Here is a 16,352-nt window from a genome sequence, read left to right on the forward strand (position 1 = left end):
AGAGCGGACGGAGGGCGGGACTTGCGCCGAGCTACGGGGGCCGGCTGGGGTCGGCGGCCGTGATGTGTCTGCTGCTGGGGCCGTCGGGCGTCGGGAAGACGCTGTTGGTGAAGAGGCTGCTGACTATCCTTCCCGCCGGCGGGGGCCGGGCGGGCGCGGGGCCGGGCGGCTGGTGCGGGCGTCGGGTGCTCCCGGGGGCGCGGGCCGGGCGGCTGGTGCGGGCGTCGGGTGCTCCCGGGGGCGCGGGGCCGGCGGCTGGTGCGGGCGTCGGGTGCTCCCGGGGGCGCGGGGCCGGCGGCTGGTGCGGGCGTCGGGTGCTCCCGGGGGCGCGGGGCCGGCGGCTGGTGCGGGCGTCGGGTGCTCCCGGGGGCGCGGGGCCGGCGGCTGGTGCGGGCGTCGGGTGCTCCCGGAGGCGCGGGGCCGGGGCCCGGGGCAGGGTGCGGCCGCCGCCCGCCTTCCCCTCCCGGCTCGGGATCCTTGACTGCCCGCACAGCTGAGCTCCGGGGATGGGAAGGGCGAGCTGGGCGACCCGCCGCCGACGCGGCCCACGGTAGGCCTCCGCGCTCGGGCAGGAGCGGCGGGGTTCAGGGGAAGCTGGAGCCGGCGGTGGTCGGGCGGGGCGTCCTGCCTCCCGGGGCCCGGCTGCGGCGGACGTGGGTGGGCGCCTGGCGGGGCTCCGAGCGCCCGCCCCGCGCCCCTGGTCGCGCTGCTTCCCCTGCGCGCCCCAGAGGCGACCCGCACGGATGGGGGTCGGAGCTGCGGCCGCAGCCCGCTCTGGGGCATCGGGCCTGGACTCCGGAGGCCGCTTCGGCCTTGCTGGCGGGGGCGGCAGGGTCTCTGCCCTCGAGAACGGGCACCGTGGGGTTCGGACCAGCGCGGACGGCGGCGCGCGCTCCTCCCCAGGAGTTCCCAGTGGGGAAGCGCTTGTGTCCGTCGTGCCCCGGGGTTTTTCCACAGGTGGGCACCGACCTGACGGACATCGTGGTGCCGAGGAGGGTCACCGTTCGGGAGCTGGGGGGCTGCATGGGACCCATCTGGCCCAGCTACTACGGAAGTTGCCGCTGTCTCCTGGTAGGTCACGACCCGAGAACTTGTTCAGACGCGGGCTGGTGCCGGACCGCACTCCCCACCGGCTGGAGTTTGGGTTCCCGGGCAGTTGTGCTGGTCGCCGGCTTCCTTTTGGAAATCCAGCTGGACCGCTGGCGCTTGAGCCCACGGGGCTTGCGGGCAGCAGGGGTCCTCCTCTGCCCGGAGCTAGCTTGCTCTCTGCACCGCTCCCCTGCCCGTGTTCTGTGTGCTTGATCTCTGCATGGCCCGTCCCCTAGCACGGCCTGTGCCCCAGATCCCCGGGCCCTGCCTGGGAGAACGGATGCCACGTAAGTAGAGAGAGTCCTGGACGGGCGGAAACAAGCGGCCACGGGTCACTCTCGTGCGACTCGTTTCTCTTTACCTCCACTGACCCCAGGCCCCTTGTTCAAAGTCATTTTGCTTTTCTGAGCCAGGTTATGACGCTCAAGGAAGGGGATTCGGGAAGGACTGTCTCCCTCACCAGGTGGCCCTGCTCTGCATTTTTCTTCCCTAGTTCATGATGGACGCCGCTAACCCCACTCAGCTGTCTGCGTCCTGCGTGCAGCTCCTGGGTCTCCTTTCTGCAGAAGAACTCGCAGGAGCGTCGGTCTTGATACTCTTCAATAAGATGTACGGGTCTGTCATCCTGGAGAGCGTTGGGGTCCCCCCCGTGAGGAGGTCCCTCGGAGCGTAGCCATGGGGGGGCGTTTAGCGGGGGTTGGGATGGGCCTGTGGCAGCTCACCTGGACAGGGCACTTTTTCTGCTCCAGTGATCTGCCCTGTTACATGACTGTGGAGGAGATGAAGTCCTTGATGAGGCTCCCAGACATCATTGCTTCTGCCAGGCAGAACGTCAGCACGGTGGAGATCAGCGCCCGCAGGGGCACTGGCTTGGCGGCAGTGCTGCGCTGGCTCCAGGACACCCACAGAGCCGACGGCTGACCCACTGCCAGGAGTAGCACCACTGGCCGGCCCTGGGGAGGAGGCGGAGAACAGCTCTGCTTGGTCTCCGTCAATCTGTTCTTACAGGGGCCGGATGGCTCCACAGAAGTCTAGGGGATGGGCTTCTGGCCCAAGTTGCAGTGCTGTGTAAACAGGAACCCCGGTTCCAGAAACTCTAGACAGCTGGCCTCTGAAAGAGATCGTCCCCAGGGCTGGAAGGTGGACAGGGTGTCCTATGCCCATGCTGGGCTGACGCTCCCGGGGTGTATTCCCTTTCCCAGAGCTGTTTGGACTGCACAGCCCCACAGACACGGTCTCTTAATGTGGTACAGGCTGTACCTGTTGAGTCTGTGACAGGCTGCCAACACGACCCCCGCTGTATGAGGCTGTTGTCAGAAAGATCTGAGCGTGCAGTCGGAACGAGAATGGTGTTTTCACTGGTTCTTCTGCTCAGTGCACGGTCGGTCGTCGCGGGGGAGGGCGTAGTGGTCCTGCAGGTAGGCGAGGGCGGGGGGCAGCTCTGAGAGATCGTGGGAGGTCCCGGCAAGCTCATCCTGATTCCCGCCGAGGGGGCCTGCAGGAAAACGGGTGCATTCGTGTCCTGGGGCCTCCGTCACTAAGTGCCACAGACTTGGTGGCTTAAAACCACCCAGATCTACGGTCACAGTTCTGGAGGTCAAACACTGATCGCACGGCTGGTTCCTTCTGGAGGCCCCGAAGGAGAATGCGTTCCTCGCTTCTCTCCTGGCCTCCAGCAGCTGCCGGCCGTTCTTGATATAACTCAGCTTGAGACTTGCAGACCTGGAATCCCTGTGTCTGTCTTCATTGCTTTTTTCTCCTTATAGGGACACCGGTCACTGGATTTAGGGTCCACTCTAAATCTAGGATGATCTCGAGATCTGTAGTTATATCTGTAAAGACGTTTTTTGGAAATAGTGTCCCATTCCCCTGCTTCCAGGGCTCCAGGGAGAGGTGTTAGGCCGCTGCGGTTGGTTGAGAAGCCTTCTCCTGGGTGTGGTGGTGCGTTTTCTACAAATGGCTTTCTCTGTCCCAGCTGGCAGTGGAGGCTAGCTGGGCTGGGAAGGAACCCTGTCGTGCAGAGCAGAGTGGTGGCCTGGGCCCCACCAGGGTGGTCTCCAGTCGGCCGCGTTGCTGGGGGCAGGGGGTATTGTGTGCAGGGGTTGCAGACCATGCCTCGGAGGAGCTCTGGCAGAGACCACCGGCCGCTGGGGCTCCGGTCCGCCTGCCACCGCGTGGAAGCACTCCTCCCTGGGAAGGTTTGCTACTGCTGCACGCTGCTATCACTGCCCTTCCGAGTCACACCACACAGCCGCACGTGCCAGTGGCCTCGCCCACGGAGTCCTCGTGGATTTCAGTTTGGTACCCAGCATAACTGGCTGTCCACCCCCCTTCAGACAACTTAAGCACAGCACACACTCAGGAGACAAGCACCTGGCTCCATCTCTAGGGGTGACCCCAAGCTGGGGTCCATCTTGGATTTGGGCCTGGTCACCCATGATAAAGCCAGCCTGGGCTGAGTTGGTGAGTTCTTGGGACACTGACAGGCTCGAGGTGACTGCATCCTGTGGCTGAGCTGAACCTGGTTTTGAAAGGCAAACCTCCAGCCACAACCCATTCCCACCTTGCTTTCACACCACGCTTGGCGATGTGTCCAGGAGCATGGGTTCTCTCCGGGAGCGTGTTCACCCCTGGCTTGCCACCCTACCCCCGTCCCGGAATCCTAGCGCGGGAAGGGTGCCAACCACTGAGGGAGCAGCACGTCCCCCGCCCCACCACTGCCACCCGTATCTGCTGCCACAGTGGACCCAGGGCTCCTGGGTACCTGATGTCGGGGACGAGGCCTGTGCCACACACAAACAGCCCTGGGACACTAGCCCTGGTCACAGAAACCACTTCAACGCAGAAAGGTTTTGGTTTTTTTTAAAGATTTTATTTGACAGAGATCCCAAGTAGGCAGAGAGGCAGGCAGAGAGAGGGAAGGGGGAGAAGCAGGCTCCCGCCGAGCAGAGAGCCCGATGCGGGACTCGACCCCAGGACCCTGAGATCACCACCTGAGCCGAAGGCAGAAGCCTTAACCCACTGAGCACCCAAGCGCCCCAACTCAGGTTTTAATTTGAAAAAAACAAAAAACTACAAAACAGTATAAAGGCTGCAAACGGACAAACAAAAAAGGACCCCACGGAAGCACACTATCCCACGTTCTGGAGGGCCGCCCTGGCCAAGCCTGAGACGGAGCTGTTCCCGAGCTGTTCAAGCCCAAAGAAGGGGACCAGTGCTGCCTCACAAGGATGTGGGCAGTAGGACTCCCCCTTCGTGTTCGACGGCCGAGGTCTGTGCCGTGCAACATCTGGGCATTCCCTCCTTAGGATCTCCTGGAAGGTTCAAACCTTGCCAGGCCCTGCCGTTGGCAGGAATTCCCCACACAGCCCTTTTAGCCATGGGAAAGTCCTGGGCCAGGGTCCTGCCCTTGCCCTCAAGCTGCTTCAGACCTGCTCTTCTTTCCCCAAAGACCTTGAGAACGCAACCCCCCCTGGCAAACCCACATTGCATGGGGGCTGTCCTGTCTCCATACCCAGTGAGAGCATGGGTGGACTCCACCTGGCTCCATGGACAAGGCACCAGGAGCGCGCCTCTCCGTGGCCCGGACGCCAACCCCAGCCCTCCCCGCCCCCGCTCCGGCCTGTGCTCCCAGCCGTCCTGTGCCGTTGAACCACACCGAGCTTCCCTTACGGATTCAGCCCATGGAGTCTGCAGTGTCTCCCATGGACTGGCACTGAATGACGGACTGTGGCATCGTCCTCTCTCCCTAAAGCAGTCCTGGGGTAGCGGAGCCTAGACCTGTGTGTTCAGAACAAAGCTGTGATGAGTGATGCCAGGTGTGCCTGACCGGCTGTGTCCATCCCAAACGGGTGCCGGCCACTCTATGGACACCTGGGACAGATAATGCCCTGTGTGAGACAGCCCAGCAAAGAGTCTCTCACAAAAAAGCCATCTTAGGGAGAAAAAGTGAGAGGCCAAAGGCCGGAAACCCTCTCCTGCGCTGGAGAGCCAGCACCTGGGGGCGTGGGAGTGCCAGCGTGTGCTCCGGCCATCCAGCCGCCCTCCCTGGGCCCGGGGGTGGAGGCCCTGCTCTCACCATCACAGATGCGTCCGCTTCTTCCTGTAAGTGAGGTGCGGGGAGCAGGCTGGCTGTGCTGACTGAGCCCCGGCTGCCGCTGCTGCTTCAGTGCCCGGTAGGCCTGCACGGCCCGCTCTCTCTCCTCCCTGATAATCCGCTGTCGGGCCAGCGACGTGCTCAGCGGCTGGGACACGCCGCCAGGGCTCAGAAGCCTCCTAAGCATCAGCGACTTCTTCCCAGGCTGAAGAACAGAGACGGAGACCGAGGCTCAGTTCAGGAAGGAGAAGAGGTTACAAAGGGCCCACGTTGGTCCAACAGCTGGATGCCCAGTGAGAATGTGGGACTCCGCGTGTAGGCCCTTGACCAGGTGGCCTTGGGGGACACCCAGGGCAGCTGCCCCCACTTACCTGGTCCCGGCTTGTGCTTGTCCTGGGCTGGGCGGTCAGCTCCGGGGGCTGCAGAGCAACCTCGCCAAACTTCACTGTGTCTGGAGGGGCAGAGGGGCAAAACTGATGCCTCTGGCCATCGCGGTCCCCACAGAGGCCCATGTGCTCAGGGCCCACACGATGGCTCCTGGAAGACCTACCTCGGAGCAGCTCCTGCTCCAGCCTCTCTGCTGCCTTCTCTTCCTTTCGCCGCTGGATTCTCTCCAGTCTCCGTTTCTGGAACCTGGGGAAGAAAGCACAATGCCGTTCAGATTCCCCAAGTCTCATCTCACAGGACTCAGAAGGCGGAGGTCACCCCTGCCCAGGAAGGTGCCCCACAGCACAGGCTGGCAGGCTGCCGCCAAGTCCTCAGTCTGGCGACTGCCTCCCCCCACAACCGTGCATGCAGAACAGGGCCCATTGGGTCCCACGGCTGTGTTCTCGGGGGACAATGGTGCCCCCCGAGCACCTCTGACAGTGTCTGGAGACACTCTGGGTTGTCCCAACAGCTGGGGGGGCGGGGTAGGAGTGCTCCTGGCATCTCGGATAGAGGGTAGAGGCCCAGCTGTCGTCCCACACCCTGTGCCGCAAGGAATGGTCCTGCCGCTGACAGTCACTGGCCACGTGTCGACTGGGCCGCTGCTTCTGAAGGGCCTCTCGGGGCAGCACTGTGTTTGAGAGACAGCTGTGGCTCCAGTGCGTGCTTCCACTTTTCTATGACTTGCTTGTTGTCACCTGGTCTGACCACAAGCACAGGGCGCTCAGACGCGGGCAGCACCGTGGGGCTGCTGACCAGCTCCAGCTCCCACAGCTGGGATACAAACTTCTGATGAAAGCTGGGATCCGCTCCTCTCAAACACTGCAGTTGTGCCAGAAACGTCTCGAAAAGCCCTTGTTTGTTGAAACCACCTCCCCGCCCCTGCCCACAGGCCCAGGGAGGTGGCACAGGGCTTCCTTCCCAGACTTCAGGGCTGGGGGCAGGGGCACTACAGCTGGCAGTGGGCTCCTTCCTGGTGCCGGATGCCACCCTCAGGACCCCTGCAAGGACCTCATTAGGCCCTGGCTGGAGATGGCTGTTTCCCCACTTTACAGATGAGGCCTGGGGCTGAATGGTCGCAGGACTCAAGTGTACGGCACAGCTGAAGGCCTCAAACTTCTTTCAGGGCAACGATACTGGTCCAGGTCCTCAGAGAGGAGGTGGCATCAGCCAGTCAGAAGCGGGGGGAGCCCCATAGCTGCGTGGGGTTCCCCAGGGGCCAGCAAGCCCTCCTGAGGGACCACCAGCCTTGTCTTTTTCCCCCTTTCTGTTGCAACTAGCCACGGTGGACAACAGGCCCTTGACCTCACCTGGCTCTTGGGCCCCCTTGATGTTTTTCCAGAGAAAGGGAAAGAAGGAGCTAGGCCTTCAGAGTTCCGTGGGCCCAAAGACTCCCTGAACCCCCAAGGTTGAAAAGCTCTGACGCAGAGAAAAACACTCAGCAACGGACCAAGTTTTCACTTCCAGGCTCCCCCTGAATCACGCGGTGGCGCTCCCCCAGCGAGAAAACACTACCGCCGCAACGGGGCTGCTACCCCACCCCACTCACGCTTTCTTCCGCTCTGACTTCTCCTTCTTGGGAGCCGCCTGCACCTCGGGCTGTCGGGTCACCTGGTTTTTGCTGAGGAAGAGCACGTGCTGGGCCTCCTGCTCCATTCGCTGGATGTAGGCCCTGTCAGACTCCCACTTCTTCTGCTTGAATTTGGGGACAGCGATGTCTGGCTCCGCTCCCTTTGCTTCCTTCTCCAATGTCTTCTTGAAGGCCACCTGGGCTGAGGACAAAGGGAGAGGTCAGGGATGTGGCGCCAGGCTGGCCGGCTCAGTTCCCTGCCCGGGGCCATAGGGAAGGAAGACCAGACTCCAGTCAGGGCAGCCCAGCGACAGCCGCTGAACGTTCACGGTGCCCAGCTCAGGCACCCGTGTGGGTGGGAGCCCCCCAGCCCACCGCTGCACATCATAGATGTTCACCATGGCTCGGCCAAGGAAGAAAACCGGGAAGAACCTGAACGTTATTTAATCACCCACGGAGGGCTGGTGAGTAACTAGTCTACGTCCATGTGAAGATTTCACCGCGCAAACCTAGGACGTTAAGCACGGCACAGAAGAAACGTGTAGCGTTCTCATCGTAAGTACGGGAAAACGAACAGGATGCTCCTCTCGGGCAGGCAGGGCGGAACAGGAGCAGAGCTTTCTTTCAAGGCGGAAGAGGAGGCTCCAGAGACAGGGGAGAAGCTATACCATACCTCATACCTGCCACCCCCGCCTGCTTCACCACGCGTGTTTGTCTTCAACATCCCAAAGCAGGAGCCAGCCCAGTAACGCACAGTTCAAACCGGGGCCAGTGTGCACCCTCCTCGCACCTTCCCTGCCTCCTTCTGTCGCTAGGTCTTCGGCGGGCGTATAACCCCCGAAGAAAAGCGTGAGGTTTACAAAGAAATGACAAAACTTGTATTTGGGGAGACACGTAAATACACCGAACACCAACATGCCAGACTCCCTTCCCCCAAATGACCCAACTGTTCTCTCTGACACAGGCCGACAGGGGGGCACCCAACCTGGCCTCTGGGTGAGGGGTCGGAAAGGTGAGCTGTTCCAGGCGGGGGGCGGGGGTGTCTGCTCAAGTCCCTCCTCAACCTCCAGAACGCACCCCCTTCTCTGCCCACGGTTTCTGCACTCCCGTCCAAGAAACGGCCGTTTCTCGATGCAAGAGCTTCCCGGGCCTGCCCTGTCCACTCCCTCAAGTCGTTCCAGGGGATCTTTTCTCAAAGTCAGTCTGAACCCACCGTCCGTCCTGATGGAGCTCCAGGGCCTGGGAGGGGAACCAACAACGCTCCCAGGGGCCGGGAAGCCCCACCGCCCTCCGCCGGCCCCTCGGGGCCCGGTGACACCAGGCTTGGTCGGCGCTCCACAGCTCCCGCCCCTTCGGACCCCTGGGCGCGGGCGGGCGGCTGCTGGCGAGGCCGTTCGGCACTTGGGCGAGCGCGCGCTTACCTCGCCTCCTGCGCTCCCGGGCGCCGGCGCCACCGCCCATCTCCTGGCGGCTCCTCATGATCTCCCGCAGCCGGAAGGGGATTTCCTGCTCATCCCGGTTCTGCGGCGCGCAATTCGCCTGCTGCTTTCCTCTGCTGGGGGCGAGAGCAGGACGGTGGGGCGCGCCCCGGCCCGGCCGAAGCAGAACCCGGGACACCGCAGCTGGGCCTGGAAAGCGAACCTGGGGGCCGGCCTGGCTGCCGCGGCCAGGCGAGGGAGCCCCTCCCCGGAGACCGCCCGAGCTGGGTTCCGCAGGACGCTGGGCTGAGGGGCGCTCCCGGAGCCGCAGGAGGGCGGGGACCGCACCCCGGGAGCGGCCAGCGCCGCGACCCGGGGCCACGCCGCGACCCGGGGCCATCCCGCTCAGCCGGCGGTCCTCCCACGCGGCCACGCCGGACGGAGCGAGGGGCCAGGTAGGGACGGCGGGGCGCTAAGACCCACCTGCGCGGTCGGGGCCGCGGCGTCCCCCGCACCTGCTGCTGCCGCCCCCGCGGCCGCCCAGCACCCCCCGGCACCCCCGGCCCCACCGGCGCGGCACCGCGGCGCCCGAGTCGCGCCATCCACACGCCGGGTGCTCCCACAGGACGCCACTTCCGCCCTTCCGCACAGTCCCGCCCCACGACCGCATTTCCGCTTCCTGCGCTCAGCTCTGCGACCATTGGGGCGGTGCTGCTCTCCAGCGAGCCGGGATTGGCCAGAGCGGCCGCCCCTCACGCGCGGGGGGGGGGCGGGGCCTCGGGCTGCGGCGCGCGTGCGCCGGGGCCGGGCAGCGGGTGATGCTGCTCCCGAGGTTGGTTGCGGGAGGCCGGACGGTGGCCGCCGCTGCCCGCGGTCCGGCAAGTACCGGCGAGGCGGGCGCCGGGGCGGGGCGCGTTCGGGGGGGGCGGGGGCCCGGTAGGGACAGAGAGTCCGGGCCCGCGCCGCCTGCTGTCGTTCTGTCCCAGCCCCGGCTCCGCGGGCAGCGCCGTCCCGCGCGGGCCGGGCTGTGTCCAGTCCCTCGGGAGAGCCGCAGTGGACGAGGAGCTGGTGCTCCTCGCCGGAGTTGGAGTGAATAAGGAAGGCAGGGCGGGGGCAGTCAGTGGAGCGCCCCGGACACCAGCGAGCAGGGGACCGGACGCTGGGGGGCCGGGGCTGGAGAAGTGGGGAGGCTGCCCTCGCGATCTTTACGGGGTGAGCTGGAGGAGGACAGGGAAGGAGGGGCGGCGCGTCAGGCAGGATGGTCAGAGGCGCGGCGCGCGGCAGCAGGGGTCGGAGGGAGCCGCCGCTGTGTGGCCGCAGCCCGCGGGCTTCCACCCGCCCCCACTTCTGCCCAAGGAGGAGGGGTGCCAGGGCGCCCCCAGCGCCCCATCGGCTGGAGTGCACGCCCAGTGCCTGTCCCTGAACCCAGCCTTTCTCCAGGCCTGTGTCCACTTTGCAGACGGGAACCCGAGTCTGCAGATGAAGTAACTCGTCCAAGATCTCCGGACAGTGAGGAATGGGGGGGCGCCTGCAGCCCCTGCCAGCGACCCGGGCTGAAATTTCCCTGGAGCTGGGGGCGGGCAGGGCTCACCAGCGTGTGTCTTCTCAGGGGCCGCGTGGATTCTCCAACTGGGACCGGTGCCAAAGGCTTCCTGGAGGCGGCAGCATTCTTAGCAGGCCGCGTGTCTCCGTCCATGCCTGTGAAGGCCATAGAGATTTCCGGAAGGACCCTGCAGAGGAGGGCTCTCAGGCAGGTGCTGAGGGCAGCAGGCCACCCAAGTCGTCCATGCCTGGCAGGGCCGCCCCTGAGCCCCTGTACCCCCCACCGCCTGACCTCCAGCCCCCCACAAACTGCTGCATGAGCGGCTGCCCCAGCTGCGTGTGGGTGGAGTATGCGGATGCGCTGCTGGGGCACTACCAGGATGGCGGCGAGCGAGCCCTGGCTGCCCTCGAGGAGCACGTGGCTGACGAGAACCTCAAGGCCTTCCTCAGGGTGGAGATCCAGCTCCGAGTGAGGGGCGGAGGCTAAGCCTATGGGCCCAGCACCCACACCGGCTCCAGCCTCCTCCTCCCTCCTCCTCAGGAAGCATCAAGGAGCTTGCGTGGCCCTTCGTGTCAGGCTGGACTAGGAGGAATTATCGATTGACTTGATCTGAGAATAAATAAGCCTTATGTGAGGTTGTCAAAGCGTGTGCGGCTTGCCTTTGAACTTTCATTGAGATCCTGCAGGTTTGGCAACTGTAAGGGTGAAGTAAGGTCCATGTCTTTGATGAGCCACGTGATGACCGTCCCCAGAGTCCCCTTCCATGTCCCAGCACCCAGAAGTCCTGCCCCAAGGTCCACTGTGGTTATTCTCAGTGGCAGAGAGGACTGCCTGGGCCCATGAAGTTGCTGTTGGCAAAGCCCTTGGCAGGCGTGGACACGGCAGCCTGGGAAGGCCCCGTCCTTCCAGCTGCCAGGCTCCCTGGGGAGATGCCCACCCACCAGCCAGCTAGAAGGCTGGTGATCAGCCTTCGGGGGCCTGAGCCTCCAGTCCTTGCAACCCACTTAGACACGATGACCCAGGCAACTGACCTAGGGCCTCCAGCACCAGCCCTAGAATCAGCCTCCCGGCACTAGCCAAGTTGGAGTGAATAAGGAAGGCAGTCCTCAGCTGCAGACCTGGCTGTGGGGCCACTGCCCCGGGAAGAGCTTTTTCTTAGCGCCCTCACTGCCAATCCCCGTCCCCTGCTCACCCCCATCACGGACATGGTCCCGACTTACCTCCCTCCCCCAGCAATTCCAAGCGCCCATACCAGTAGCCTGGATGGGGAAGGAGTTGAAGGGACTTTGTTTTCTCTGTCCTCATTTAAGGATGAACTCAGGAGGGGTTCGAGCTGATAAACAGGTTTCCCAGGTAGGAACCTTTAACGTAAAGCTGGCGAGTCACATAGAGATGTGTGGGTGAGAATTTCCGGAAGCAAAACGCAGGGCCTAGTTAGACATCTGTGGCTCAGGCCATCTTTGTGGATGGCTGCGTGCCTTCCAGGAACAGGGTTTATGGTGCCCCATACCTATTGGGCTGTATCTCACAGAGCATCTCGTTTAACACAGCCTCATACAGATTCAAAAACGTCCCAGAAAGAAAGCTTTTCTCCAAGGACAACAGCAAAGCTTGGCAGGCTCTGAGGCTCCATGAAGGGTGGCTTATCGCAGAGATGTGGAGGTTTTCCATATTTTTTCCAAAATGCAGATTTATAGGAGGTTTTCTGTATGTACCTGAGTACACGTAACCATGCACATCTGAAGGATCCTACGGAGTTAGCGCTACTGCGGAATGACGGGGTCACAGCGAAGTCCCGTCGCTGGCCTTGCTCCCTCTGGCAAGGCGGGCTCCTCCTCCGCGCAGCCCACGGCAGTCAGGGTTGCCTGTGCAGCACCAGCCCAGTCACGAGGCTGCAGGTCTTGGCTGCCCATTGGTTGGTTTCATAGGCACCGGCTGGCCATCTGTGATGTGTCTGGACCTGGGCTAGAAGCTGCGGTCCAGCAGAAACCTCTGCTGTGTTCCACTCCAACACGGAAGATGGAGGTTAACAGGAGCATTATCTGGACGCACAACTCTAGGAGCATGAACGAGTTCTAGCTGCCGTGGGGTCCTATGAAAGCCATCCTGCTCTATCCTGGGGGGTCACCCTGAGGAAATGACCCTGGGGCAGGGCTCTGAAGTCCTGGGAAGAGGGAGCAGAGCAAGTGAGGAGAGGTGCACCTCACGCCAACAGAGCAGCAGGTGCAAAGATCCTGGGGTGGAAGAAGGGGCCGGGAGCATGGAGAACGAGGCAGAGGGATGAAAGGAGGTCCAAGAGGTAGACAGTGGCCAGACTACACGGGACTTCGGGGGCCATGAAGGTGGATGCTTTAGAGGTCAGAGAACTGAAAGTGGGGATACCCAGGACCTCAGCCAGGACAGTTTCTTCATTTCCAAGACAAGCAGCTCGTCCGCCCCGCAGTCCGCGATGGCACGTCCCGTCCCGGTCCCGGTCCCATCCTCAGCTCTTCCCTCATCCCCGGAGCCCTCAGGGCTGGGGCCCTCCCACCACCCTCCAGAGTGGCCCTACCAATCTCGTTAGTGCTGTGTCGGGGGTCATCCCAATCCGCTTACCCAGGGGCAGGATAAATGCCCAGCCGGCCCCCTGCCGGGGGATGCCTGGACATTCACACCCACGGCCTCCCGAGACCTGCCCAGAGCTTGGTGAGTCCTGACCTTCCTCAGCCGCTCTCTTGGTGGCCACTTACCCGAGGGGGTGGGTGTCTGTGCACACGGTGGGAGTTGGTGGGCTTCTCACCGCTGTGCTGATGGCTGGAGCCGCAGGAGTCTGTCTGCTGTCCTAGTCGGAGGGGGTCCCCACGTGGTCACTCTCAGGTCCCCCCTATCTAAGGATGGTTGCAGGTGGTCCCCAAGGCCAGCAATGGTCTAGTGGACCTTGGGCCACGCACTCTCAGCCAACTTGAGTGGTCCTCAGCCAGAGACTGGACCGCGGCGGGGGCCGCTAGGAGAGCTTGGCCCGTGGTTTCCACGAGGCTAGCATCTGACAAGGAGTTCTGTCTGGGTCGGGGCTGTACACACTGGGCCCAGGACCTGGGTGGGACTGGGCAGCTTGCACCATCTAAGCTGTGGGGGGTGGGTGTGATGTGCCTGAACAGCCAGGACCACCAGGCCTGCTGCAGGTCAGCTTGGACCCCGTGTATGTCCTCCTGGGCTGGTGCAGTTTCTGGCAAGGGGCATGAACGTTAGGAAAGATCCGTGGTGGGGTGTGCCTGGGACTGGGCGCCCAACCCACCACCCAGCCTGCTTCGCCTGCCCGTCGGTCTCAGCCATGAGGCTCTAGCCTGCAGCTGGTGGCAGCCCAAGGCTGGCCTCGGGCACTACAGCCCACAGGACCGGAGTGGCAAAGGGGGCCCATGGGGTGGTGTCGGGGGCTCCTGTCTGCCTCCTGTGGTTTAACCCCAGAACCTTCTAGACCCACGGTGGCCCAGAGGGATTAGAGTCACCCTCTGGGGCTAATAGGCTTAGGGGAAGCCGGGTTGCCCTTGAGCAGGGTCAGTGGGGCTTAGGACATCCAGGGAGAAGCAGAGGGAGGGTCGCCCTGTGCAGTGGGTTCATGGACACCAGCAGGTGACGCTGGTACCCAGGGCAGCCTCTTAGCACAGTGAGTGGCTGGGGTATTTACCAGCAGAGGGAAGAAACTGCGGGAGGTGGCGGTTGCTCAGCTCAGCTCGGGACTTCTGAGACAGGGCCCTTCCTGCCGGGCACCGTCTCCTCCATTTCTCTGTCACCCCTCGTTGGCCAGCTGGATGCCTGACGTGCTGCCAGGAATGAGGCCGAGGGTCGCTACCCCCAGGGATTGGGGTGGGGTTGCAGAAGGGGAGACAGCTGAGCGGGGTGCACCTGGGGTCCTCCTACCCGACCCCAGGTGGAGCCCCACGTGGAGATGGCGGGGGGCCACCACTGAGGTCGTGCTCAGGACCCCCGGGTTTCCTGTTTCAGGACTTTCTCTGTTCTACTGGATTGAGGCCTGCAAGGGAGGCAGAAGCAAGGGAGCTGACCAGGACCCGCCCCGGTGTGTCCCCAGCCCACGGCGTGAAGCTGACCGGGACCCGCCCCGGTGTGTCCCCAGCCCACGGCGTGAAGCTGACCGGGACCCCCCCCCCGGTGTGTCCCCAGCCCACGGCGTGAAGCTGACCGGGACCCCCCCCCCGGTGTGTCCCCAGCCCACGGCGTGAAGCTGACCGGGACCCCCCCCCGGTGTGTCCCCAGCCCACGGCGTGAAGCTGACCGGGACCCCCCCCCCGGTGTGTCCCCAGCCCACGGCGTGAAGCTGACCGGGACCCCCCCCCCCCGGTGTGTCCCTAGCCCACGGCGTGAGGGAGTCTAGAAGCCGGAGTTTGCCGTGGGGTCTCGCTCAGCCTGGCCATGAACCTGGAGCCACCCAAGGCCGAGATCCGCTCGGCCACCAGGGTGACAGGGGGGCCTGTCACTCCCAGAAAAGGGCCCCCCAAATTTAAGCAGCGGCAAACCAGACAATTCAAGAGCAAGCCCCCCAAGAAAGGTGTCCAAGGGTAAGCAGAGCTGGTGGAGGGTGCCCCGCAGGCCACACAGGAAGTGGGGGGCTGACCTACAGCAGGGGGCTTGGCCACCCTTTCTTAGCCGGGGTCCTGAGGGTCCCCCATTCCTCAGCATGGGCGGCGGGAGGGCGCAGGGACTCCTGTCACCCTCTACCTGTTGCTACCAAATGGACCTGGAGAACATGCTCACGGCCACTTAGGCCACAGCCACAGCCCTCACACCCATGTGCATCCCTGCACACACACGCACAGCCAGGGCACACTGGCAGACACTCAAGCACAGGTGTGCCCCCACGCCCCCCCACTCCCCTCTTCCCGGCCACTAGCCCTGACCACCCTGTCCCGCAGGTTTGGGGACGACATCCCTGGAATGGAAGGTCTAGGAACAGGTATGACGGCCGCCAGGTTCTTCCCGGGTCCCCCCCCACTCTCCTGCCTGTCCGTGTGCCTGGGCCCCAACCTTCCTCTGGTTTGTCCAGCCAGAGCTCCCCTGGAGCACCACCCCAAGCCTGTCCTGCTTTCTCCGCCCCAACATGGAGCTTTGGGCCTCCCCAAGGTGGGGCTGTTCGCATTCAGTGGGTTTACTGGATACTTGGAGGGACTGGAAAGTGACAAGGAGGGCTTGCTGACCCCTCTGTCTCGCTGGCGTGCTACACCCACCTTCTAGCACTTGACACCCTCAAGCTGGCCTGCCCTGGCGGGGAGGGCTCTCCACCCAGGACTTCTGCCCTCACCGCTTGGGGTGCAAATGACAGGGTCTGGGTGGGGGGAGCCCCTGGGGCCAGGAGCCTCCCGGTGCCACTGTTCCTTCTCCTGCAGACATCACGGTCATCTGCCCGTGGGAGGCGTTCAACCACCTGGAGCTCCACGAACTGGCCCAGTACGGCATCATCTAGCACCAGAGCCTGACTCGGAGCCTCAGGGCCGTCTCCCCTGCTGCCCGCTGCGACCCCTGCTCAGGATTCCTGCGAGGAGCCCCTTCCCCACCAAGGGTGTCCAGATTGCCCGGTTTGTGTCTGGAGACCCCTGCAGGGTGGCAACCTCAGGCCCCCAGATGCCAGTTACTAGAAGTTACCAGAAGTGCACCAGCTCCCTGCCAGACACCTCAGGGCCGGGCAGGCTCTGCTGAAGCAGAGCCTCCAGAAACATTGGCCCACAGACCTTCTCTTAGGGCTGGAAAGCCAGAGCAGGGGCTCCCAGGAATGTTCGTCACAGGCCACTCCTGTCCTGGTGTCTGGTGACGAGAATAAGCTCTCCTCACTAGCCCTTCCCAGCTGCTGCCCTTGGGTTGGGATGCCTGGGGGGAGTCCTGGCGGCGCCTGACCAACACCCTCCAAACCCCTCACCAGCAGGAAACGTCCTACCCAACGTAGCCCACGCTCGCTGTCCTGGTTTCAAAATAAAATTCGCGTGCCCCCATTCACTTGGCTGGAGTGGGTGGTGGGTGGGGGCAGGGTCCGAGGGCATGGGTCTCCAGCAGGGGCGGAGGGACGAAGGAGCAGGGTGGTGGGGGCAGCAGGGGCCTGGCCAGGCTGAGAGGGAAGGAAACCCACTAGACGCTGAGTCTGGGCCCGTGGAGGCTGGGGGTCCATGCAGCCCGGCCAGCCAGGCTGGGAGGCAGCCGCGTGCACAGCCAGCCCCCGGAGCAGGC

At 63.8% G+C, this 16,352-nt stretch overlaps 4 protein-coding genes across 6 annotated transcripts; 3 read left to right on the forward strand and 1 right to left on the reverse strand.

The window, feature by feature from the left end:
- The first annotated feature begins 19 nt into the window (after positions 1–19).
- Positions 20–2,436, forward strand: ARL16 (ADP ribosylation factor like GTPase 16). Of its 2 annotated transcripts, none has more exons than XM_059150002.1 (5): positions 20–123; positions 492–550; positions 958–1,071; positions 1,583–1,704; positions 1,839–2,436. In XM_059150002.1, the coding sequence occupies exons 1-5, from the start codon at positions 63–65 to the stop codon at positions 2,008–2,010; spliced, it is 528 nt and encodes a 175-aa protein (XP_059005985.1). In that variant the 5' UTR covers positions 20–62; the 3' UTR covers positions 2,011–2,436. The 2 variants fall into 2 exon arrangements, with proteins under 2 accessions (XP_059005985.1, XP_059005986.1); XM_059150003.1 differs by having other exon boundaries at positions 24–123; positions 1,583–1,698.
- Positions 2,437–3,939: 1,503 nt separating this feature from the next.
- CCDC137 (coiled-coil domain containing 137) lies at positions 3,940–9,315 on the reverse strand. Of its 2 annotated transcripts, none has more exons than XM_059149998.1 (7): positions 9,083–9,315; positions 8,603–8,733; positions 7,161–7,383; positions 5,736–5,818; positions 5,557–5,636; positions 5,168–5,390; positions 3,940–4,869 (listed from the first exon to the last, which is right to left on the reverse strand). In XM_059149998.1, the coding sequence occupies exons 1-7, from the start codon at positions 9,298–9,300 to the stop codon at positions 4,838–4,840; spliced, it is 990 nt and encodes a 329-aa protein (XP_059005981.1). In that variant the 5' UTR covers positions 9,301–9,315; the 3' UTR covers positions 3,940–4,837. The 2 variants fall into 2 exon arrangements, with proteins under 2 accessions (XP_059005981.1, XP_059005978.1); XM_059149995.1 differs by having other exon boundaries at positions 8,603–8,736.
- A 52-nt stretch (positions 9,316–9,367) lies between these two features.
- OXLD1 (oxidoreductase like domain containing 1) lies at positions 9,368–10,786 on the forward strand. The gene is made up of 2 exons (XM_059150004.1): positions 9,368–9,477; positions 10,209–10,786. The coding sequence occupies exons 1-2, from the start codon at positions 9,418–9,420 to the stop codon at positions 10,626–10,628; spliced, it is 480 nt and encodes a 159-aa protein (XP_059005987.1). The 5' UTR covers positions 9,368–9,417; the 3' UTR covers positions 10,629–10,786.
- Positions 10,787–14,505: 3,719 nt separating this feature from the next.
- Positions 14,506–16,105, forward strand: PDE6G (phosphodiesterase 6G). The gene is made up of 3 exons (XM_059149452.1): positions 14,506–14,695; positions 15,050–15,090; positions 15,521–16,105. The coding sequence occupies exons 1-3, from the start codon at positions 14,550–14,552 to the stop codon at positions 15,595–15,597; spliced, it is 264 nt and encodes an 87-aa protein (XP_059005435.1). The 5' UTR covers positions 14,506–14,549; the 3' UTR covers positions 15,598–16,105.
- Positions 16,106–16,352: the final 247 nt, after the last annotated feature.

This window comes from Mustela lutreola, chromosome 15, assembly GCF_030435805.1.
Source record: "Mustela lutreola isolate mMusLut2 chromosome 15, mMusLut2.pri, whole genome shotgun sequence".
In the NCBI taxonomy this organism is placed as follows: domain Eukaryota; kingdom Metazoa; phylum Chordata; class Mammalia; order Carnivora; family Mustelidae; genus Mustela; species Mustela lutreola.

Excerpts from the sequence above, each read along its gene's own strand:
- CCDC137 (XM_059149995.1), bottom strand. The coding sequence starts at position 9,300 with ATGGTCGCAGAGCTGAGCGCAGGAAGCGGAAATGCGGTCGTGGGGCGG. Across the intron at positions 5,637-5,735 it reads GGAGCAGGAGCTGCTCCGAG|ACACAGTGAAGTTTGGCGAG; the intron begins GTAGGTCTTCCA and ends CTGCCCCTCCAG. Across the intron at positions 4,870-5,167 it reads AAGCGGACGCATCTGTGATG|GTCTAGGCTCCGCTACCCCA; the intron begins GTGAGAGCAGGG and ends CTGAACACACAG.
- OXLD1 (XM_059150004.1), top strand. The coding sequence starts at position 9,418 with ATGCTGCTCCCGAGGTTGGTTGCGGGAGGCCGGACGGTGGCCGCCGCT. Across the intron at positions 9,478-10,208 it reads CCGCCGCTGCCCGCGGTCCG|GGGCCGCGTGGATTCTCCAA; the intron begins GCAAGTACCGGC and ends GTGTCTTCTCAG.
- PDE6G (XM_059149452.1), top strand. The coding sequence starts at position 14,550 with ATGAACCTGGAGCCACCCAAGGCCGAGATCCGCTCGGCCACCAGGGTG. Across the intron at positions 14,696-15,049 it reads CCCAAGAAAGGTGTCCAAGG|GTTTGGGGACGACATCCCTG; the intron begins GTAAGCAGAGCT and ends CCTGTCCCGCAG. Across the intron at positions 15,091-15,520 it reads AATGGAAGGTCTAGGAACAG|ACATCACGGTCATCTGCCCG; the intron begins GTATGACGGCCG and ends CTTCTCCTGCAG.
- ARL16 (XM_059150002.1), top strand. The coding sequence starts at position 63 with ATGTGTCTGCTGCTGGGGCCGTCGGGCGTCGGGAAGACGCTGTTGGTG. Across the intron at positions 1,072-1,582 it reads GAAGTTGCCGCTGTCTCCTG|TTCATGATGGACGCCGCTAA; the intron begins GTAGGTCACGAC and ends TTTCTTCCCTAG. Across the intron at positions 1,705-1,838 it reads CTCTTCAATAAGATGTACGG|TGATCTGCCCTGTTACATGA; the intron begins GTCTGTCATCCT and ends TTTCTGCTCCAG.